Raw genomic sequence first — 26,004 nt, 5'->3', positions numbered from 1 at the left:
AAATATATAACAATGGAAGAAAAATTTAAAAGTTTGCCTTAAATTTGTTCCTTAAAAAGGGATAAACATCCAAAAGTTCCTCAACAACGGCCTTAGTGACAGTTGAAACATTTTTTCTCCAGAACTAATATGCACTTTTTCTCCATACTTTTACTGTACCTTAACCAAGTTCTTATCTACACTGTTAAGTTATTCCCGAGCTAAATGACATTTGTCAAAAGTACTAAAATCAGACCATATTTGAATTTGTAGCTTAATATTTTTTCCAATGCGTTTTTCTACTTTTTCCAATGCGTTTTTCTATTTAAAGATTTTCTACCTTCTAACAAAAATAACTTTGGTTTTGTTCAATATTTTTCTTTGAATTTTTTTACAGAAATAAAACTTAGATGAATGTGCTGAGTCAAAAATATATATACTACGGTATCCCATTCAAACTAAAATTTGGGTCAATGGGGCCATTTTTTAGGGATTTATACTAAATTGTAAATTTCAGAAAATTAAATAAAAGTAACAGTTTTATTTTTGACTCAGCACACAGTTCATATAAGAAGCAAGGTTTTTGAAAAGTTTCACTTAATTTGGAAAACTCTGCAACTAGTTATCCTTGTTAGAAAATATGCTATTTTTGAGTTAACTATGCGTATAATTAATGACGTCATATTAAAATTATAAATTTTTTGTATATTTTTGTCTTATTTGATTCCAATGCAATTGAAACGTTTAAATATGGGGGGATAAAAAGGTTCATTTAAAGATTTTATTTAAATAGTGGGTAGCCACCTTAAGCGTACAGTTTCATGTAAAAACTAATATCATTTCCAATTGGAATCATACTTTCTCGCATCTTTATATGTGTACATTTTTTAGTAGAGATTTGTTTGATCGTATTCATTTACATTTTTTTTTCTTACGAAGTAGAGCTGAATTGTCACCGGTGCTACTAGTCGCCGGTGATAATTTATCGGTGTCAAGCAGCCATTTACTGAGAAGAATTTATCGCATCGATTTATCGCAACTGTATAGTTGACATTCCCATTAACGTTATATGATCTTTAAAGCTCAGGTTGTAGTGAAAATCTATCTATATTAACTTCTGAAATTACCTCTGAAATGCATACCTGAGCTGAGTTGTTTTTGTAATCTTTTTGAGTGGTTTGAAGAGTATGATACGTTTATACATAACTATAGTTAAATCAAATAGAGTTTTTTTGACAGAATACTCACAACATATTGTGGGTATTCTGACAAAAAACAAAAAAAACAAAATCAAAAATCCTTGTTAAGTAAAATTAATCATTTAAGTTTTCTTCCAATTTGAAACTTTTATAATCTTATTTAACTGTATTTGGTGTTGACATTTAAGTACGCCATAATGTTAAGTGTTTATTAAAGAAGATGTTAAAGCTTTTTTTTTTTTAATTTAAAAGCTTTTAGCCTAAATAAAACACCCGTTTTATAAGTTAACGTTAAATGTAATTTTATAACCAGAGAAAAGCATTTCTCTGGTTATGAAAATACATTTAAACATCTTTAAAGATGTTTAGTTTGACTTGTATTTTGCCAGTTTGTAGAGGGTTATAAACTTTACAATACTGTATCATTAACCCTATTCATACTAGGTCGTGGAGGTCAAGTTTATACTGGGTCGCGCTCTAGGAGCGCAAAGCCTATATCTTGGGAACAACAAAGCGATTGAACTTAAAATTTTGAAAACTTTAGTAACCTAAATTAAATCATATTTGTCTATTTATGTTCAACATTAACAATTTTTTAATGGCTAGAAAGTCACAGATAGAACATTGCCAAAAGAAGTTTTGATCAACTTGACAAGAAATTACCAGGTAACCTCTAGACTTTTCAAAATGTTAAAAATGAAACTTGTACTTATATTATATGCAAACATTGTTCTCATAAGCTAAATAAACTTTAATTTGTATCAAAAACCCGTTTAGTTTTAAACAAATTTTAAAACTAAACGGGTTTTTGATACAAATGGAATAATTATCGAAATTTTGTATACCTGATTCTCCATCCAATTCAACCAAATCATTTCTTTCATTATCAGAGTTCTCAACAAATTTGAGAATATTAGCTATAGCATCTTCAGCAGAAATACACGTTAATTTGCTCATATTTTCTCAGTATATTTTTTATTATATTCTGTTTTTCTATTAATTCTGAACAAAACAATGGGAATAAAGATTGCAATAAAAAGTGTGTTCAAGAAGCTGTAAAATTTAGTTATAATCAATTAAATTTATGTCGCGCCTTCAAGGCGCGACCCAGTATGTATAGGGGTTAAGTCAAAACTGCCAATTTTTGACTTAACGATGCCAATTTTTGGTGCTTCGGTGGAGCGTCTAGCAGAATATTCGGTATTCGGCAAAGCCACTATCCGTGTCAGTTATAACACTAGTTATATCAAGTTGTAATTGTACATACTTTTGTTTTTGAACGAACAAACAAAAATAAAAGATTGAAAAGCTAGACCGAATAAAAAACTAAAAAGACTTTGAGATTTTTGCTCGACTAAATCGACTTTTAGTTGATTAGTAGGAAGTCTATAGTCGATTATCTCAACTATTCGTTTTTTCTCAGTCAACTAATTTTGACTTTTGACTAGTCGACTTTCAGTCGATTTGGTCGAAGTCAATAACAAGACTAATTTATAGGTCAATTAAACAGTGTCTTGTAATAAACTTAGAAGATAGTTTTTGATTTAAAAAAAAATAATTTTTTTAGCAGAAGCGCTATTTTTATAAGTTATTATTCAGTTATCAATTTAAAACGTAGTTGCTGTGCAACTATGTTTTGCACACTAAACATATTTTATGCTAAAAAAACATTTTTACAGCTATAATTGTAGAAATATAGCATAATATTCGCACACTAACTACGTTAATTTTAAAAAATTATTTCTACAATTATAGTTGTAAAAATGTGATTTTTGCGATTCGTGATTTATCGTCGTGAACATGCTCGCGCACACACATCGTCGCGTATAACAAAAACTTTATTAATTTATGATGTCCGGACATCGTAAGTTAATAAAGTTTTTGTTATACGCGACGATGTGTGTGTCGTGCGCGAGCATGTTCACGACGATAAATCACGAATCGCAAAAATGCTCGAAATAGCTTATTTAATTTATTAATATTTTTAGAATTAAATGATTATCAACTATGACTATTCAAAAACGATAGAAAAATTTAAAATAACTTCACATGGCAAGTATGCATTCTGCATGTTCTCAGTGTCAATCACAAAATCATGAAATACAAGATTGCCCATTCTTTAAAGTTACTTCAAAATTTGCCAATTCTGATAATGAATCCAAAAAGAATATGAGTAACTATGATATCCCTATCTATGATACTCATTGTCATATTGATTATGTGTTTAAGAGATTAAAGCATCATAATTTATGTTTTAAGGACTTTAAGGAATCTTATTTCTTCCCATCGAATTTTAAAGGTTGTATAGGGTCATTTAGTGATGTTTCTGTTTATAACAACTGTAGTGCATGGTTAGATCTACTCTGTCAAGATGGCATTTGGGGGTCGTTTGGTTTACATCCGCACCAAGCAAAGTATTTTACAGATCACATTCATGAAACTATGCTTCAATGTTTAAAGCATCCTAAAGCTGTTGCTGTTGGTGAGTGTGGTTTAGATTTATCACGATGTAATCCATTATCAACTTATTCTGATCAGAAATCAGTTTTTATAAAACAACTTCAAATAGCAAAGCAGACTAATAAACCTATTGTTGTACATTCACGGGATGCTGAAGACCATGTGTACCAAATTTTATGTGATGAGGATATGAGAGAATGGCCAATTCATATACATTGCTTTACAGGAAACTGTACACACCTGCATCGTTTTGTAAACGAGTTTCCAAACATGTTTTTTGGTTTTACAAATCTAATTTCTTATTCTACAGCAAAAGTTACACATGAAGTTGTTAAATGTGTTCCATTGGACAGAATATTATTAGAAACTGATGCTCCCTATTTTGTTCCCAAAAAGCTTAAAAATAAATGTAGATTCAGTCACCCAGGTTATGTTTTATTCGTGGCTGAGGAAATTGCGCAAATTAAAAACAAAGATATTCATATCATATTGGATAATTGCCTCAGAAATGTTGAAAAGCTTTTTAAAATATAAGATTAAAAAAATGATTATTTATATGACAAAATAATTTATAAAACTGGCTTCATTATTGCTCAATTTTTGTTTTTATTAATTATATTATTATTTTTTTTTTACCAATTACAAATTTTATATTTTGTAAAAATAATATTATTTTACTTGATTAGAAAATTTTAAATTGTAGATGTAACATAATGTAATTAGAAATTGATACTTATTTGTGTATATATTATTAATTGATAGTTATTAATTGTATATCTTATCATTTGTACATATTTTAGTTTAAGGGTAGTTTTATAAAGTATATAGATGTTTCCTTATAATATAAAATTTGTTTTTACACATTAATACTGTAAAATTATATTTTGTTACTATTTTCTCCTTAATTTTATACACTACAATAAACTTTATGAATTAATTAAAAAAAAAAAATCACAAAATACATTTAATAATAATTTTGTTTAAAATAATGTTAAGCACAACAATTTTATAAATATAGAAGTTTTATATGAATAATTTTGGTTCCAAAAAATAGAGCATATTTTAATTCCTATCTAAGAACTAAAATTTAATTCTTCTAAATTTATTCCAATTTAGAGTAAAAACAAAAAATGTTGTTTTGTATACAATCCTGTGTGGTGGTATGCGGCACATCAAGTATTATATGATTCTATATGTTATTTTATCCTAATAATTTAACAAAACTATGACAGTAAACTTTTACATAAAAGTATAATTCTGATTGAGTTGTCTGAAGTTCCATGTTGTTTAAGTGGTCAAAATGATCAAAGTATCATCCAACCATCAAATTTTAGAGTTCCTTTAAGCCTTGTAAATTAGTTGATAACTCAAAAATATGGGTAGTCTGAAAAAAATGGTAATTTGAAGTTTAAAAATTGTTTTTAATAAAATCAATATTTGAGATTTTAATGTATCATTTAGTACATCATAATGATAATAAGCAAAAATAATGATTAATAATAGATGATAAATAAAGGTATTAATAACTTAATCTATATTAATGTGTACACATACACAGAACATTCTGACCCTTTCAACTATCACATACACACATACACAAAACAATCTAAGTCCTCTCATGGAAACCATATATACAACCCTTTCCAAAGTTGACATCTGCTAAGGTTGCCTCTCTTTAATTTACTTACCATAACTTACTACTGATTCCTTTCTCTACCTACTAGTCTCTATTATTCATCCCTGTATGGAATACTCTTGTCATATTTGGGCTGGTTCTTCTAATGATGCTCTTTCTCTTCTAGACTAGGTCCAAATGCATTGTGAACATAGTTGAACCTACTCTAACTGCCAAGCTTGAGCCATTCTCCCATCATTGTAAGGTTGCATTTCTTTTTCTTTTCTGCAAATAATATCATGGTCGCTGCTAAAATGAGCATTCATCTCTAGCTCCATCAACCAAAACTCATTCTCATTTGACTTGTTCAGTAAAGTCACATCGTTTTTACTATATCTGTCCCTTCATGCTCTAAATAGTTTTATTTATTTTGTTTTTTTCCCCTCACTTCAATGCAATGCAAAAAGAAGTCTTCCCAGACTCTTTCAAAATTGCAAAGGTTATCCTTATTTACAAGGATGGCCCCAAACTTGAACTTGTTAACTACAGATCATTATTGTCTAATATAGAAAAAATATTTGAGAAAATGATGAACACAAAAGACTATACAAGTTTTTTGATACTTTTTTTTTTTATAAATTACAATATGGGTTTAGACATTCAACTACCTATGCTCTTATTGACTTTACAGAGGTTATTCAAAAAGCACTAGATGAAAACAAATTTGCTTATGGTGTGTTTATTGACTTGCAGAAAGCTTTTGACACAGTAAACCATTATATCCTTCTCGCCAATTTAGCATATTATGGAGTTTGGAGTTCCTCTGAACTGGTTTGAATCTTATTTAAATTTTAGACTCCAATTTGTAACTATAAATGAAATTACCATCTCAATCCAACCTATCAATTCAGGAATCTCTCAAGGATCTATCCTTGGGTCTCTTCTACTTTTGGTATACATCAATGAATTAAACACATGCTTTATTAATGTATATATTTTGCTGATGATATCGTCAGTTCTTGACTAACTGGGTGCTAATAAAATCTCACTCAATGCTAAAAAAACCAAATTGTATTTTTTGAAATCAAAAATCAAAAATTGATATGTAATTAAATTTTTTATTAATAGGTAAATATTAACTCCTTTAAAATCAGTAATCTATTTTGGAATTATGTGGTATGAAAATCTTTCTTTTAAATTCCATCACTCTTATTTACAGTCAAAATTAAGTTCATCTATTATTATATTGGCCAAAGTTAGTCAATTAGAAACTGTAACCAGGATTTATCATGTCATACGCTACTCTTACATACAATATGCATTTCAGATCAGTGGACAAACTAAAAATCAATCCTTTTAAATTTCACTTCAAAATAAAGCCATTAAAATTACCTACTTTCAGAATGATCATTTTGACAATGTTTCTTTGTTATATAAATTATTACATGTTTTAAAACAACATGAAACATCAAACTTATGAATTGTACCTTAGTATGGAATTACTTGCATTGTGGTCTCCCATATGCTTTCACTTTCTTCTTCTTCCAAAATAGTAAAAATCACTTTAGATTTTCATCATGCAAAAATATATTTGTTGAACACAGTTGCTCAAGTATGGCAAAAACTCTATAAAGCATTAATGCACCAATGAGTGGAACTATCTCACCCACTTGATAAAAACGGAAAACTTGAATTCAAAATTTGTAGTTTACTATCTTTGAATTCAAGGTCTATATTATCATATATATATATATATATAATATATATATATATATATATATATATATATATATATATATATTTTAAATTTTGTATAATTGTATAAATATATATAAAAAATTTGTATAATTTTTTTTTTCCTTAACTTTTACCATAAGATTATAATTTTGTTTGTTTGTTTTCTTACAAGGTTTTTGCTTTGAGTTAAGTTGTACTATTTGGATTGTCCCTTCCAAAAATATTCTTGTAATATACTATATTGACTGAGGGTTTGAGATGGGGCAGCAATCTGTTCTTTCATTATTCTTTGTTTTTTTCTTCTTTTTCCAAATAAGCCTTATTCTATAAAGGTAAGCAAAACTAGTAAGCAATATATACACACAGAAACACACATAAATATTTATACAGATATAAGTATATAAAATATATTTGAGGTTAAGTATTTTGGTGTAATAATATGAAGACTTTTGTAAGTACTACAATGCTCAATATTATCAAGATTACAAATAAAAAATATATATTTATATGTATATATATGTGTGTGTGTGTATATATATATATATATATATATATATATATATATATATATATATATATATATATATATATATATATATATATATTTAAACAACTTTAAAAAGTATTCTACACAATAGAGTGCTCAATGTTCTTAAAAGAACAGAGCAATTATATATTAGTAGAAAATCACTTAACAAAAAATTAGTAGAAAATCACTTAAAAAAAAAAATTTTTGTTAAGTGATTTTTTACTAATATATATATATATGTGTGTGTGTGTGTGTGTGTGTGTGTGTGTGTGTGTGTGTGTGTGTGTGTGTATGTGTATACATATCGTACACCCAGATCAAAGGTGCCACAAGTCAAAAATTATGTATCCATAATTTTTGACTTGTGGCACCTTTGATCTGGGTGTACGATATGTATACATTTTGAGTTATTGAGTTATGAATGTCATTTGATAGTATGTTATGTGTTGTACATGGTGACAAAATGCAACAAGTCTAAAATGAATGTTTACAAAATGACAGGTACAAAGGCACTCTTAGTTGGAAAAAGTATTAAAAACTTAAAACTTCAACCCTGATTTTCTCAGTTCGAGACTTTTTGACTTGTGGTACCCTTGATCTGGGTGTACGATATATGTGTGTATACATATATACATACATACATAAAAAAAAGTGAGATATATCTATATCTCACTTTTATATATATATATATAATATATAATATATATATATATATAAGACCATAAATAATAGCAATTCAATAAATTTATCTTATAGATGCATTTTACAGTAATCTTGCTGTTAATTTAATTTAGACCACTTAAATGCACTTTTTTTACAGTTGAAAAAATATAAATAAAAAAAGCTTGTTTGTTATTATTGAAATTATTATTTTATCAACCATTATTTTTTTAATCTGCCATAATTTTTAGACCTAATATGATGTCATATTTTTAGGATCTGTCAAATATGAATGATCTTGTGATAAAAAGTGAAAGTCTTGTTGCTATCTTGTGATTAAAAGTGAAATTTTGCTCATTAGGTTATGTGTAAAGCAAAAAATGCTTCACACATAACCTAATGAATCATGAATCACATTTTAGACACTATATCCTTCAATTAACACAATCTCACATCTCTCACAAGATGTCTTTTACTGCAAACATACTATATGCACTATATCTTTCAAATTTAACAAAAATTGAAACCCAGATTGAAAATCAAATATAAATTTTTTATACAGTTCTGGTGTTCCCTAATGATCAAAGAGCTAGAAGTATCTTATATGAAAAAATATTAAATTATTTGTAATATTTACAACTGCTTTCACTCAAAGATTCATTAAATATAGAATCTTTCTAATTTTCAAAACATTTGTTTGATTTTTCTATCAAATATCTCTCACTTTTTTTTTATATAGAAGTATGTATATATATGTAGAACATTTTCTTATTAGAATATAAATGAGTTTGGTTGGCATGATTGTCTAGTTAAAAGATAATAATGATGGAATTACGCAACAAGTTTGACTTCAACAAACTTACTTCTGTTATTCAAGGTTTTCCTTCATTTTTTATAAAATATTTTTTATAAATCTATTTCTTAAGTAGTTTATACACACACACACACACACACACACACACACACACACACACACACACACACACACACACACACACACACACACACACACACACACATATATATAAATTTTTCTGAGTTTCAACAACATGTTTTGATTATACAATAATCATTTTCAAGTATAAAACTGTTAAATATAAACTGAAAATAAAACTGTTAAAAACTATTTAAATATATAGTGAAAACAAACATTAATTTTATTTGTTAGTCCAAACTTAATTTTAAAGATCTTTTTAAAAGCAGTGCCTTTTTTTAACAGTTTTGATTAGTTTTGTTTAATAGCTTAATTTATTTATAATATTAACATTTAGCAATACGACTTATGAGCACAAGTTCACCTCTGAATAAGAAAACCCCTCATACAATTGGAAAAAAGTCATGGGTTCGTGCAGCAGAAAGGCGGAAATATTTAGAGCAAAAGATGAAATTGGAAAGTAAGTCAGAATTCATGTTACAAAAAGAAGAGATTTTGGCAAGACAAGAACCTCAAGTTGAGTTTCTTACAACTGGTCGTCTTAATGACAATTTAAATGAGAGTGTAATGCATAAACTGCTTGTAAAGTAAGTCAACTAAATTATTCTTGTGTATGCATATACCTTTATTTATGTGTTTTTTTAAGTTTAATATCCATAGTTTTATATTTGAGCAATTGGAACAGTTTCTATGATGCCATTTTTTAATTTAAATATGACATAATGGAAAAGTTAAAAAAATTTTTACAATCAAATAAATCATTGTATGAGATAATTTCCTTTTGACATAAATCCTTGATGCATTTATTACCTAAAACTGTTATAGGTCTGCAAACAATTTTGTTATTATTATTTTATGAAGAATTAATATAACTTTTGTGTTTACATTATTATTTCATTTGTTTTGTTTACTATTTAAATATAGTTCATGTTTAGAATTGAGTTAAAACATTTGTTTTACCATTTTTATTTTGATTATTTTGTTGAGAATTTAAATAAAACTTTTCTGTTGGTATTTTGTAATATTTTATTTAGAAATTAAAACGTTCTTTATTCTGTTTTTAATTTGATTATTTTATTTAGAATTAAAATAAAACTGTTTTTATTCTAGTTATTTTAATTAGAATTTCAATAAAATATTTGTTTTACCTTTTTTTGTTTGTTTAAAATAGCAAATATATTAAAGTTTTAAACATTCTTTAGGTTGGCAACTTTTTTTGCCCACCTCAGACAGGTCAGGCTCTAAATCCAAGGGCTGTTATATATATATATATATATTTATATATATATATATATATATATATATATATATATATATTTATATATATATATATATATATATATATATATATATATATATATATATATATATATATATATATATATATATATATATATATATATATATATATATGTATATATTTACAACTTGTCCAAATTCCAGAGACACCCCCACCCCCTACCACCACCACCACTATCACCACCTGAATGAATCAGTTGTGATGATGGTGTTACATATTTATCATAATTTATTAACTGTGCAGAGTCACAATCCGTGTCAATAACAAAAAATATATTTTACTAATTGCATAAACCAGGGATCCTTTTGAGACAAAAGCCAAAAGTTACAATTTTAAAAATTTTAGCTTTTAAAGAGCTTTCAACATCTTTATTTCAATATTATATTAATATTTGTGCATAGAGCTAGAGAGCTGCATCTTGACATCGAAAGATCCACATGTGGCTTGCAAGCTGCAGGTTGCTGACCTCTGGTATAAACATTTAAATAATATAATATAGACTACTAGCATAAATCTTTTATGTATGTACAGCAGACTAACCAACAAGAACTTTAAAAAAATAATAGTGTTATGAGTTAACATCTTTTGTGTGAATAATTTATATAATAATAAAAAGTAAAAAAATAAACTTATTTTTGTCTTCATTTGTTGCTAAAGGACCTTATTTTACCATATTTGTGTGTTTATAGACTTTTTTTATTGTTATTAAATTAATTTGTAATTTTTGTCCTAAAATTATTAAATTTTATTTTGAGTTGTGATAAATTGTTGGGATGATATAAGGAAAATAGAATAGTAATCAGTGTTGTTTTGGCTTACTTTTTCTGCTGGGGGACTTATATTGTGCATTTTTAGACTTTTTATAGATACTAGCAGAAAGCAACCCGTAATACGGGTTACGGTTGGTCTGTTACTTAATTTATAGTGATTGTTTTCCACAATTTAAAGTTGCGAAACCTTAACTAATACCCTGTAAGAAAAATGCCTTCAAATTAAAAAATTAAACCATCTGTAAAATTAAAATAAATTAATTTACCAATTATTTAACGTTATTTGAGTAATTTACAACCGACATAGGTCATATCAGTGTATGGCAGAACCATTTTCCTAGACATTACTAAGTTCAACACAATACGTTTTTAGTTACTGACACAAAATAATAACACTTGATCATGCCTTAAATTGACGAAAGATTAAAACTAAATTCTTGTTATATTTTTTATAACATGAACTTTAATTAATAAGATTAATATGAAGTGAACGTAAATTATTTATGAGCTATTAATTTTTTGGTATCCCCTTGATACATGTTTCTTTAAAAAAGGAAATTGTCTTTAAAACGATAAATGCACACAACTAAATAAATTTATTATAAATAACTAAGCAATTGAGTACAAATACCTTTCAAACAAAAAAAAGTTGATTTACAATCAAACATGTGTATAACAAAGTGTAAAAAATATGTAAACTTTGATCTTTTATATTGCATTAATGCATCATATGACAAACCTAAAATAAAAATTGTAACAGATAAGTAGACATAAAAGAAAAACAAAATAAAACAAAAAAAACAACTGGAATACAATTTACCTGCTTTTCGGTAGCCTGTTGTCATACTTAAACTGCTGTCATGATGTAACTTGTCGGTGTTGTTTTACAACGTTATTTCACGTTGGCTTTTTGTAAACTTTAGTTAAATTTAAAAGACATAACAATAGATTTAAAATATTTTAAAAAAAAGCAAAAAAACAAATGCTTCAAAGAGTTAAACTAAAAACATTAAAGATAAAAAATCAAATAGATATAAATAAATTGCATTTATATAGCTAAATAGTCTTGGCTTTTCAATAAATTAAACTACCAATTAATTATTTTTAACAAATAGAATGTAGCATCATATTATGATGATTGGGTAGTGAATCAATTTAACTATATTTAAGTTTAATTGGTGAAAAACAAATAAAATTTCAATTAAAAAAGACAAAAACAAACCAAATATACAACAATATATTATAAAAAGAAATTACAAATTTAAAAAAAAAAATTACAAAATTAAAAAAAATAAAAATAAGTCACCGAAGAAAAAACGGCAACAAAAAAGTTATAAATATCATCACTGATAGAAGACATTTACAACCTTTTGGTTGCTGTTTTTTCTTTGGTGTCTCCCAACACCCTGGTATGGATGAGCCCTCCATTTGAAGGATGGCTCATCCATACCGCCATTACTTTGCCACTTATTGAAGGACCTCTTCGAGAGAGGCCCTGGGTGTTGGGAGCGATATCTTTGGTATTCCTCAAATGTTAATGACTCTAAAATTACAAATAAAAAGATATAATAAAATTTAAAAATATTTACAATTTTTTTAAATCAAAATATAAAGCATAACCTCACCATTTTCACAGGATGAAGAGGATGCTAAAAATAAATTAAAAAAAAGTAAATTAAAAAGAGTTAAACTTGTGAGAAATTTAATTTTAATAAAAATATGAGTAAAATGCAAACAGTTTAAAAATGTCATATTTATATTAAATAATTCTTTCACCTATTGCACATATTTCTCCGTAAAAAATATATAAAATTTAAAACACAGGCCTACCAGTTATGCTTCTACCAGACACTAAAGACAAAATATACCTCAGAATAATTGATAGAATTATATTTACATATAAATAAATATATAACTATAATTTTTTTTACCTATTCCCCTCATTTCTTCCATGAAATTGTCTAAAGTAAGAAAAAAGATAACTGAAGCTAAAACTAATAAAAACTAAACTAAAACTAACTATAAACTAAACCAAAAAACTAAAATAAACTTTAAATTTTAATATCTGTACCTCAGAAGACAAAGGTCGGTTATCCAGTTTTTGAGACCTCTTTAGTTTTTCAGTATCTACATAGGTATAAAGACTGTTTTCCTGCAACAATGTGAAACAAAGTTTGGTCAATATAAAGGGTCTAGTGTCCCCACAATGTTCAAAGGAAAAATGTCTGTAGTTCAGAAATGACTTTTCACTTTTTTTATTTAACTTTTTATTTTTGTCAAAATGTGGTGGGGATTGGACTCGGAACCTCTCGCTTGTGAAGCGAGTACTCTACCACTATACCACTACTGCATTTATATATATATATATATATATATATACATACATACATATATACATACATACATACATACATACATACATACATACATACATACATACATACATACATACATATATGTATATATATATATATATATATATATATATATATATATATATATATATATATATATATATATATATATATATATATATATATATATATATACACTGTTGTACATTTTATAAAAAATTGGTTATTTTTTTTGCCATAATAAATGTTCTTCATATATAATTATATATGTTTGTTATTATTTAGCTTTTTTTATTTTATTTTTATTTTTTATTTTTAATTCAGACCTGAAGTTTTTCTTTCTAAAGATCGTCACACAATCGTATGTTATCACCCACCACCTCATATTTATCCACAAGAGTATACAAAAGTAAATCATTTTCTTTAGATTTTTTTTGTTAATATTTTATTAATGTTTTATGTTATATTCTTATCAAAATTTATATGTTCTGAATAATATTTCTAAAGAGTTTCTTCATATATAAAATATTGTAACCACTTTATTCAAATAAATTTTTTATGTAACCTTTCTAATAGTAAGAGTAGTGGCCTATCTTGTCTTTTCAATAGTTATGGCTTCCACCTTGTCTTCTTCATAGTTATGGCGTACCTTGTCTTCCCCATAGTTATGACTTCCACTTTATCTTGTAGAATTTAAAAAAAAGGAAGTTAAAAGTAAACAAGTTGTTAATTACTATTTAATTGGTTGGGTGTTACTTATGAAATAATTAAGAGAGATTTAAAAAATGTTTGTTAAAAAGCAGATTTCAAAGTCCTAAAACTTAAACTGTTGAAAATCTTGACATGATTGGTGATTGATAGACATGTGAACATAATTTTTAGTTATAAATAGTTTGAGACTCACATGTCTAAGTTGTTAAATGATAAAGTCTAAACCCACAAATGTCTAATAAATGTCATAAAGTCTAAACTCAAAAAGTCTAAACCCACAGTGGTCACGCACTTCAAGCACCTATAACTACCCCTAGTTTTCAAATTTTTCTAATTCAATAAAAACTAAAAAATGTTTACTTTAAAAATTTTGTTTTTAAAGATTTATTTAAAATTTACTTTTTTTATATTTTCGAGCAAAATCTTCAGGTATGTTAAAATCAATGTAAAGGCTACATAAATCGGTTATTTTGTGAAGGGAGGAAAAAAATATTTTATTTAAATTTAAAAATGACACCAAGTTATTTGAAAAATAGTTAATTCTGATAAATTGCTTCAAAATGAAATTACCAAGCCTTTAAATGGTCTGAGCTCTGGCAATTAAAATTTAATGCTGAGAAATGAGAAACATCATGCACTTTTGAAAAAATAGCCATTGCTATATTTATAACCTAGGTAACAAAATAACAACCTCTGATAGGGAAAAAGATCTTGGTAGTTTTTTTGTGTAATATTTCTTTTAGTTGAAAAAAAGTTTTATTTTCATTTAAAATCAGTTTTTATTTCATGAAGTTCTGTAAGCAATAAGTATTAAATGCTTTCACTTTCACACTTGAATAAGTTTGAACTCATTTTAGATAAATTAGAACTTTTTTCATAAAATAAATTAAAAATTTTTTACTAAAATAAATTAGAACTTTCTTTATTATTCGTCATCAATGGATCATCCCCCCATTAGATCTGAGAGGACAGATTTGTAAAAAAAAGTATCTATCAAGGTTTTATATTTTTAAGTCATTTTTTTGCTTTTTAGAGCTTTTTACGTAGAATTTTTTTTTACAGTTGAGAAAAATTTTTACAAAAACGTTCTTACCAACATGTTACTTATTGTTTAAAGATGAATTTTTTAATGCACAAGGTTGTAATTTTTTTTCATAAATAATGAAAATGGAAATTGTTTATTCGTAGAGATTAATTTTTGAATACATTTCATTGTTGGTCTGTCATTTCAAAATTGTTGGTCTGTCATTTCAAAATTGTTGGTCTGTCATTTCAACATCTTTTGTTTGCATTAATGCAAAATGTTTTTTCATTAATACAGACTCAGTCCTAATTAAATTGAAAAAAATATTTTCACAAATGTAGCCGAAAATGTATGTCAAAGAAAATATCAATATTTTGAATAAAAAAAGTCACATCATGTAGACTGCAAAGTATTTGAGTTAATAGTTTTACTCACATGGCAATATTGATCTTGGATCTGTAGGATGATTAGTCAATTTTGGAGCAAATCAGACATTATTAATCTTGTCGTAATTAAAGATTTCTTGTAGATGTTTTCATGAGGTTATTTTACAATCTGATAAAATGTTATGGTGAATATATATATATATAAATATATGCAGTATTATATATACTTTGCTCTTTTAGTTGGATGTGTAATTTGTTGATTTAATAATGATTTGAATGTAATAAAGTTCTAGAAAATCGAGAGCCCTATTATTAATAGACCTTTGATCACAAACAAGCTAATTCTGTTTAATATGGATCCATTTTGTTGATGAGATGCAGACCATTAATACAAGAACTTGGTTCACTGGTTTCCCATTAGATTGAGTTTCAATAGCCTTGTCATTGTTTATGTCACAATCAATGATGAAATGTCTTTAATCTTTAAAGAAGTTTCATCAAAAACAAAACTACAGCTCCATCACATTTGGTGAGTTTTTATTCTGAAAGATTTTTTCAAGAAACTTTAAAGTTGTGGTGCTGCCAGGTAATGAAAAAGTCTTCTATACATATTGAAAGCTTGTGGACTACAATAATCCCCAAAGCTAACGTTTTAAACACTTTTATTCATATGTAATTTATAAAAAATTTTACTTTTGAGTTTGTAAAAATTTTTTTGATAAATTGATGTGTTGTATTGAACCATAATGTTTTTTTTTACATTTTCTGCCTTAAACTTAGGTTTTTATTAAATGTGAAAGTAACTTTATTTTTATTAATTTTAATATTAGTCCATTGGTGAGCACCTGTTTAAATCCGGATCAGATTTATTTGACACATTTTCATATGAGATCACTAAAGAACAGGTTTTTATATAAAAAATTAGATTATTTAAATTTTTTTCAAATACTTGTTGACTTATTAGTCTGCTTTTTAGATTTCAGAAGCTGATGAATTAAGAAACTCATGCCCTAAAACATGGAATGTAAAAGCTCTGGCTTGCTTGTTTAAAGTAAAGCCAGAAACTATTAGGTTTTGTTCATGTTTTATTTATTATTATTTTTTTTTAATATTGTTGATTGTGTTTTCCGTCCAGCAGAACACGTTTGCCATTCCGCAGAACATGTTTGCCGGCCTTGCATACATTATTTGTTTTAGGAGTATATTTAAAAATATTAATTTTTAGGCAATGTATTCCACTCAGCAAGGAACAAATTGAGATGATAGAAGCTGAAAAATCTGTATTTGATGCTATGTCATTGATGAAGCGAAGAATGCATTATGATTTGCAACGCTTGGTATTGTATTTACTAATTTTTTAATAATTTAATTTTATGTTGTAAATAAGTTTTGTAAAATATGGAACTTTTTTTTTTGTAGATATTTTAAAAATAATTTTATATGTTGATTAGCAATAATAATAAAGAATTATCTGCAATAATAAGCACAAAATGTATGTATCTGTAACGTTGTTGTAGTTTTAGATTTTATTGATTCGAATTGATCGAATTATTGGCTTGAAAGTTAAAAGTGTTTTTTAAAATAAATGTTTATTATTATTTATTTGGCATAATTGACAAATTTAACTAGCTTCTTGAATTGCTTTCAATTAGCTAGTTAAATTTGATTGGTCTGTAAGATCTGGATCGATCTTGCAATATTTTGAGGTTGTTGCAAAAGTATTGAAACCAATGTTTTGCTATTGTCTTACTAAACCTTGATTTGTTAGAGTTGGAAAAAAACCAGGGGTTTATTGGTTTTTATGGGTATTTTTGAGTTTTCAAGTTTGGTAATTCCAAATTTTTATTGTGTGTATACTGTATTTTTTTTTTAATTTTATAAATTCACTTCCCATTTGCTCCATTGTTTACAGTCAGGGAAGCTTATTTTCTGAAAAATATTTTTGTTTTATTTTCAACTCTCTCTCAATCCTAAACTCAGTAACATTTTAAACTCTGCAGAAAAACAGAGTTTTTTCAAAGGTGAATTTGAACCTTAATTTTTGATTGTGAACATGGCTATCTATATAGATAGCCATGTTCACAATCAAAAATTAAGGTTCAAATACGCTATTTGCATGTTGGCAAGGCCTATATATATAGGCCTTGCCAACATGCAAATAGCGTATTAGATACGCTGTATCTGATACGCTGTTAAATAAAATAAAATAGGCCCCCTGACTGGGGGTCTATTTTATGAACAGCAAAAACAAAACAAAATCTGTTTAACAATTTTATATTATAACTTATTAAACTTTTTTCTCTCAAAAAGATTTAATTTATAATTACAAACTGAAATTAAAACAAAAAATATCTATATATACATACATATATATATATAATCGACAAAAAAAACTTTAAATAAATATATTAAAAAACTATAAATAAAAAAAGTCAGTAAACTTTAAATAAATGTATACATTTTTTGTCTTATGTTGTCAAAGAATTCATAACAATTTCATTATTTTTTAAGCTGGTTATTTGAAGATGGAGTCAAAAGTTTACATAATTTGTTAAAAAAAATATTTGAAAGAGTATTTACATGGTGTTCATGGCATTTCAAAGTTGTAAGACTCTGAAACCATCATTAGAATATTGCTTAATGATACTCTGCATACTCTATCCTTAATTACATTGAAAACTATAAAAGAAAATATTACCTGTTGACAGGTACTATCTGTGGAAATATTAAGTGGTCAATTGAGTCTATATATTGTCCATACTTTTGGTGGTAAAACATGGTTTTATCTAACAATTCATTTTCTGGTAGTTCTTTATCTTTACGAGTTAAATACCTGTATGCATATATATATATATATATATATATATATATATATATATATATATATATATCAGGGATGCGGAGTCCCAAAAGGACTCCGGCTTTATATCTCTACTTTTTCCAAGTCTGTAGTGTCCAGAAGCTCTAAACATGTTTGTTGACTTATGATCTATTATAAGAAAAAAATTCATGAGATTTAATGACTTGAAACTTATTGTTTTTAATCCCGAAGTCCTAAAGTCCTGGAGTCCTTGCCGCCATTATACCTACGGACTCTGGATTCAAAAAATGATTGTTTCTCTAACCTAAAAGTCCTAATTTTTTTCCTATCAGTAGTCCATAAACTTATTTTTATTTTTAGAGCTCCTGGATACCAAAAACTAGGATGAAGTAATCTTTTTGTGACTTTTAAATCCAGAGTCCTTTTTGGGACTCCGCATCCCTGATATATATATATATATATATATATATATATATATATATATATATATATATATATATATATATATACACAGTGAATTCTATATTATTGCTCTAATCAAAGAAGGAGCCAAAAGTAATAGAGAAATTGCCAGGTTAATTAGAGTTTCTGAGAAATGCGTTCGGACAACGAAGCAAAACTTTCTTCACACTGGTGGTGCCAGCGAGAAAACAAGGCCAGGTAGACCCTTGTCAACCACCAGAAAGGACGATAGTGCCCTTTTTAGAGCTGTCAGAGCTAATCCAAGAATTAGTTACAAAGAATTGACTACAGAATTTAATACAACGCGAAATACATCTATTTCTCAAAGCACAGTCCGCCGAATACTTATCAAATACATGATTAGAGTCTACTCTTATTTGTAGAAACTGCTCCTGCGTCCATATGATAAACAAAGGAGACTAAAATGGTGTCGTGAACTAAGGTATTGGACAATAGAGCAATGGAAAAACATTATTTGGAGTGATGAGAGTAACTTTGAGCTTATCAATCGCAAATCTAACATAACAGTCAAAAGAATGGCTCATGAAAAGTATTACGCCAAGTACATTAGACCAACTGTACAAAGTGGAGGAGGCTCGATAGGAATCTGGTCATGCTTTAATTACAAAGATGCTGGTATGTGCCAAACATACACCGGAAGAATCAACTCCAGAATATACGTAGAAGTACTGGATAACAACCTGATTGAAAACATTTGGGCTTGGATTGACCGTGAATTGGCAAAGGTTCAAAATTCCACACTTGGCCAGCTGAAGGAAGTCCTTAAGGAGACTTGGTATAGGGTCCCAGAAGCGATGTGCAAAAATCTTGTTGAGTCTATGCCTAGAAAAGTTCTTAGTTGTATTAAAGCAAAAGGCGGATAAACAAAATATTGATTGGTTCATAAATTATGCCTCCTAATGTATCATGCGTCTAAATTTACGAATAATTTTTTTTGTTATATTTTTTTAATACCATGTAGTTGTACCTAATTATTACTTAGTCTTTGTATTTTTTTTGTAAATTTTTTTAAAATTTTGTATTCTGTACGTATTTATCTAATAAATAGAAAAAAAACTAAACCGAAATCTTTTTTCGTTATTGTTTTATTGTTAAAAAACTAAAAATTTCTATTCTCAAATATGTGCGTCTAAATTTATGAATACCACTGTATATATATATATATATATATATATATATATATATATATATATATATATATATATATATATATATATATATATATTAGTAGTAGAAAATCACTTAACAAAAATTTTTTCCATTTAACACTGTGTTTCATCAACAAAGATTCATCAGAAATGGATGATCAAATTAATAAAACTTCAATTTATACCAAAATTAAATTACAGGAAGTTGCAAATGTCTTAACTACTGTAAATTTTCACACATTTGTGGAATTTGCTGACACTATTATAAAAAGAATTCTTTAGAAATGATTACTTATGCTATTTTTTTAAAATGTTTTTTTAAAAAGGGTAGTTAATGTAAATATTATTTAAACTCATTATATTTACATTAACTACCCTTTTTAAAAAAACATTTTAAAAAAATAGCATAAGTAATCATTTCTAAAGAATTCTTTTTATAATAGTGTCAGCAAATTCCACAAATGTGTGAAAATTTACAGTAGTTAAGACATTTGCAACTTCCTGTAATTTAATTTTGGTATAAATTGAAGTTTTATTAATTTGATCATCCATTTCTGATGAATCTTTGTTGATGAAACACAGTGTTAAATGGAAAAAATTTTTGTTAAGTGATTTTCTAATACTAATATAATTGCTCTGTTCTTTTAAGAACATTGAGCACTCTATTGTGTAGGATACTTTTTAAAGTTGTTTATATATATATATATATATATATATATATATATATATATATATATATATATATATATATATATATATATATATATATATATATATATATATATATATATATATATATATATATATATAGCCATATTTGTATCAAGAGATTCAAGATCTTGTAGATTGTCAAATATCTAGTTTAATATAGTTTTAATAAATAAAACTTTTAATAAATAAAACTTTTAATTAAAAAACATGGAACTCAATTTGAATAAACTTGTGATTGTAAATGAATAGTGTTATTAATCATAAAGCATACTAATAAAACACCTTTCATTATTTAAAAGAATTTCAGCTAAAGTTACTCTTTTTCTCAAAAAGTTGATAGTTCATCTTGAGAGAAATTTTGAAAACACAAAGAAGCGAGTAACGAGTTGTTGAATGTAATGGAGGAAGATGGTTGGTAATTTGACAAGACGGTATGCCAGGCCAAACAGATGGTGGAAATTTAGGACAATATTTTCCTCTAACTATTTGTTTTTCGAAATTTATCGGCCAATGCAACTCATAAACTACAATTTTATTTTGAATTTTTAAACTACAGTATCATTAGTTACTTTTAAGTTTGTAGTGCAGCCATAAATGCAACATTTTTTACCCATATATATATATATATATTTTTTAATCCATTTATTCAACCAAAAATTGAAAAATTATATGTTTTTCTTATAATTTTATAAAATTAGGTTAGGTGTCACTCATATAGTTAAAAACTAGTCATTGGAGTGACACCTAAATAAAATAAACAAACAAAAAATATAATAATAAAACCATGTCCAAATGCAATCATAAAAACTTTTACAAAATAAAAAAAATAATTTATTGTTATTTTCGACAAAAAAAAAGGTGTGGAAAGGTTGGTAGCGACTTATAAAAATTGATGTTCGAATTACAAATACAATTTGGTTTACAATTTGTATTAAGAATACAAGTTGATGTTCGAATTTTCTTTTGTTAGTTTTTTTAAGTGTTAATTTTGAGTATTTACTTTTTAAGTGTTTCTTTGTTTATAATATGATTTGCTTTTTATTTTACTCTTCATTTTCTTTTGATATTTTTGAATTCTTTATTTTAACAATTGACAATTAACTCAGTTTTTGATTTTCTTTTTTTTTTGTTCCTTTTTTTTTTCGACGGTTAAAAAAACACGACCGCCATCTGTGATGACTTTGCAAAGAAAATGGGTATATTAATATTTTAATATGGGTAAAAAGTAAAGGGTGTTTTTTTTAGAGGTATAGAACTTTAAGTTGGCATTACTGTTCAAAATGGCAACCGATTTAACAGGTGACAAGTGATTTATTTGGTTTGGCAATTCATCATGAATAGACTCACGCCTGAACAACGCTTGCAAATAGTTCAATTTTATTTCGAAAATAATGGTCTGTGCGGAATACGTATCGCGCTCTACGTCCATTTTATCCTCGAAAAAATCATCCATCAGAGCAGTTAATTCGATTAACCATGGAACGTTTTCGCACCACATTTACTCTTATTGATAACTTGCATCCCCAGAGACGCCGTACAGTGCGTACAGAAGAAGCTATTGCTACTGTAGAGCGTAGCATTGCGGAAGACCCGAATGAGTCTATCCGCCATCGAACACAGGAATTGGATCTGTGTCCATCCACTGTATGGAAGATTTTGCGGAAGGATCTTGGTATGCGTGCTTACAAAATCCAACTCGTGCAAGAATTGAAGCCAAACGATCATCAAGCAAGGCGTAGATTCGTCGAATGGGCCCAAAACGAGATTGCCGTTGTTCCCGATTTTCATAAGCGAATTTTCTTTAGCGATGAAGCGCACTTCTGGTTGAATGGTTAAGTCAACAAACAAAACTGTCGCATTTGGAGTGAAGATAATCCTCAAGTGTGTGTCAAAACACCGTTACATCCAGAAAAAATAACTGTTTGGTGCGCTTTATGGGCTGGTGGAATCATTGGTCCGTACTTCTTCAAAAATGATGATGGCCAGAACGTTACAGTCAATGGTGATAGGTATAGAGCCATGATTACATACTTTTTCATTCCTGAATTTAACAACCATGATGTCCAGGAGCTGTGGTTTCAACAAGACGGCGCAACATGTCACACAGCTCGTGCCACAATCGATTTATTGAAAGACACGTTTGGTGACCGCCTAATTTCACGTTTTGGACCTGTGAATTGGCCTCCAAGATCTTGTGATTTAACACCGCTAGACTACTTTCTGTGGGGCTATGTAAAGTCATTGGTCTATGCGGATAAGCCACAAACGCTTGACCATTTGGAAGACAACATTCGCCGTGTTATTGCCGATATACGGCCACAAATGTTGGAAAAAGTCATCGAAAATTGGACGTCCAGATTGGACTACATCCGAGCCAGCCGTGGCAGTCATATGCCAGAAATTATATTTAAAATGTAATGCCACAAGATTATCTTTCTAATAAAAAAAAATTCTTGTCAATCGAATAATCCATCGTTGTTTTATTTCAATTTAAAGTTCTATACCTCTAAAAAAAACACCCTTTATAACAATAATAATATTTTAATTAATTAAAGTTAAAAAAAGTTTAAAATAGGCCCCCAGTCAGATACGTGGTTTGCACGTTGGCAAGCCCTACAGTATATATCGCTGTGATTGTGAGCCAAATGTTTTACTAATAGCCTACTACTACGTATCTATGGTGCACAAGAGAAATTTCAATTATAAATGATTTTAATTTACTGCATTAAACTGAAAACTTGTTCAGAATATTTTTAATTAAGAAAAATCTATTATAACTGAGTTATTCAAGGCGATAAAATGTTACAATCTAACATGTTTAAACATGTTCAAGTAATAAGTTCAACATATTACTTCAAAATGTTACAATCTAACATGTTTAAACATGTTCAAGTAATAAGTTCAACATATTACTTCAAAATGTTACAATCTAACATGTTTAAACATGTTCAAGTAATAAGTTCAACATATTACTTCAAAATGTTACAATCTAACATGTTTAATCATGTTCAAGTAATAAGTTCAACATGTTACTTCAAAATGTTACAATCTAACATGTTTAATCATGTTCAAGTAATAAGTTCAACATATTACTTCAAAATGTTACAATCTAACATGTTTAAACATGTTCAAGTAATAAGTTCAACAACTTCAAAAACTAGTTTGCACAAATTTACAAAATTTAATCTACAAAAATGCAACATAATATTGACACCTTGTTGATTATTTGTTGTACTTGTAGTTGATATAACATTTTTTTAATAGAAAGATGAGAATATGTCTTATTCTCACCTACAAACTTTGTCCTTGTGAATTCCATCCAAGTTTTCAGCATGTTCTCTTAAAGAAACGAGAGAACATGTTGCAAACTTTCTGATTTAAAAAAGGTGTGTGAGGAAAGAAAAACTACCGAATAGTGTGCGAGAAAAGGAAAACCTTTTTCTATTATAGGTTAATGTAATGTGTAATACGTGTCTCCTAAATGCAGACACTCATTTAACGTGAAAATCATTTTCTATTTGCTTACAGTAAATATGATTAAAATAAATATTGAGCTAATATAAAATGTGTAACAATTTTATCATAGGAACGAATTAAATATGCACGCAAAACTCGTGGGGAAGAATTTGCTGATTGGTACTCGAGTGTTGAAAATTTCAAGATGCCTCGACAACCCATTCCGCCAAAGATATCTAAGTCTCCTGCTACTAGAGGACTTTATTAGGCAATTTTGTTTATATTAGTTGGTTATTAAATAACAGTATAAAGCCCAATTAGATTATTAATGGTCCTTAGTTCTTTTCATGAGCTGCTTCTGTTAGGGGTCGTCCATAAAGTACGTACGCCAAAAATTTTGAAATTTGCCACCCCCCTCCCCCTGTTGCCATGCGTACTTTTATGCCCCCCCCCCCCCTTAAAAGTACGTACGTTTCTCAAATACCCATTCCCCCTAAATATCCCCCCTCATCCCTCCTTTATTTTTTTTTCTTAATAAAAAAGTTTATTAAAATAAAAAAAAGACGGAGGGTACCTTAGATACTTTATACGACCCCAAAGCCCTTTGTTTGCGCATTTTAAAAACGTCTTCAAGTATATATGCAAATAATAATTTAAATAAATTGAAAATACTTCGAAGGTTAGTGTGTATTTGGGCGAGAGGTTAATGCGGCGGAAATAGTCGACGGAGTTCCAGGTTCGATTCCCGGTGAAATCTATGTAATCCATTTTTTTGTTTTAATAACAAATCAAATGTAAATAATCTATACTTTAAGGTGGACGTTTTTTTCAGGCACCCCTCTATAGTAAGTAAAAAGCGAGTCTTACGTGAGAACAGTAATATTGAAAACAAAGGGTAAAACCCAGTGGAAGGGGGCAACAGCAAATTTTGTGTTGTTTTTTTTTGGGGGGGGGGGACTCCGTCCCATCAACCACGGCCCTCAGGTCTTACTCAAGGCCAGTATATAAAGGATGGCATGTGTGCATGGGCCCCCTCAGGATTTTTTGATGTTCCAGATAGAACACTTTCACACATCGTTCAAACTTAAGTTTGTTAATATGCCAAATGAGGTGGCCTTGCAATTTGGATGGCGGAGGCCTGGGAACAAAAAGCCCTAAAACATTTGCCTCCCCCCTTCCCTGCCCAAACGTGAGGAAAATATGTAGCAAAATTTTTAACTTAACCATCTAAAACTAAATTTAAATTTAACGACAGATTTTAATTTTTGTAGAAAAATATTGTAAATTGCAAAAAAGTTATGACCATGCAAAATTTACACCCCTTTCATTTTGGGGGTCGGAAAATTTGCATAGTCATAACTTTTGTAATTTACAATATTTTTCTACAAAAATTAAAATCTTTCAATAAATTTAAACTTAGTTTTAGATAGCAAAGTTGAAAATTTTACTATATTAGTGCCCTCACATATGGGCAGGGGAGGGTAAGCGTTTTAAGGCTTTTTGTTCACAGGCCTCCGCCATCCCGATATTTTGCAAGGCCTCCTCATTTGGCATAGGTATAAAAAAACTTAAGTTATGAGTTTGCACGATGTGTGAAAGTGTCCTATCTGGAACATCAAAAAACTCTGAGGGCGCCCAAACATGTGTGTGCATTAGGCCGGATCATAACTTAAAAAAATTTGGAAAATTTCTTCGGGAATTTCCAGTAATTGGCTCTCAAATACGCT

The 26,004-nt window shown here is 27.8% G+C and overlaps 2 protein-coding genes across 2 annotated transcripts; both read left to right on the top strand.

Annotated features, from left to right (window-relative positions):
* The first annotated feature begins 3,076 nt into the window (after positions 1–3,076).
* LOC100202278 (putative deoxyribonuclease TATDN2) lies at positions 3,077–4,412 on the top strand. The gene has a single exon (XM_065817295.1). It carries the CDS (start codon positions 3,228–3,230, stop codon positions 4,170–4,172), a length of 945 nt encoding a protein of 314 aa, XP_065673367.1. The 5' UTR covers positions 3,077–3,227; the 3' UTR covers positions 4,173–4,412.
* Positions 4,413–8,910: 4,498 nt separating this feature from the next.
* On the top strand, positions 8,911–24,602 carry LOC100198714 (uncharacterized). Its single transcript, XM_065818517.1, has 7 exons — positions 8,911–9,056; positions 9,451–9,700; positions 13,862–13,946; positions 16,489–16,563; positions 16,635–16,729; positions 16,884–16,995; positions 24,408–24,602. The coding sequence occupies exons 1-7, from the start codon at positions 9,002–9,004 to the stop codon at positions 24,543–24,545; spliced, it is 810 nt and encodes a 269-aa protein (XP_065674589.1). The 5' UTR covers positions 8,911–9,001; the 3' UTR covers positions 24,546–24,602.
* The last annotated feature ends 1,402 nt before the right edge of the window (positions 24,603–26,004 follow it).

The sequence above is a fragment of the Hydra vulgaris genome, chromosome 14 (genome assembly GCF_038396675.1).
Source record: "Hydra vulgaris chromosome 14, alternate assembly HydraT2T_AEP".
Taxonomy (NCBI): Eukaryota; Metazoa; Cnidaria; class Hydrozoa; order Anthoathecata; family Hydridae; genus Hydra; species Hydra vulgaris.
This window is presented reverse-complemented; position numbering and strand designations above follow the sequence as displayed.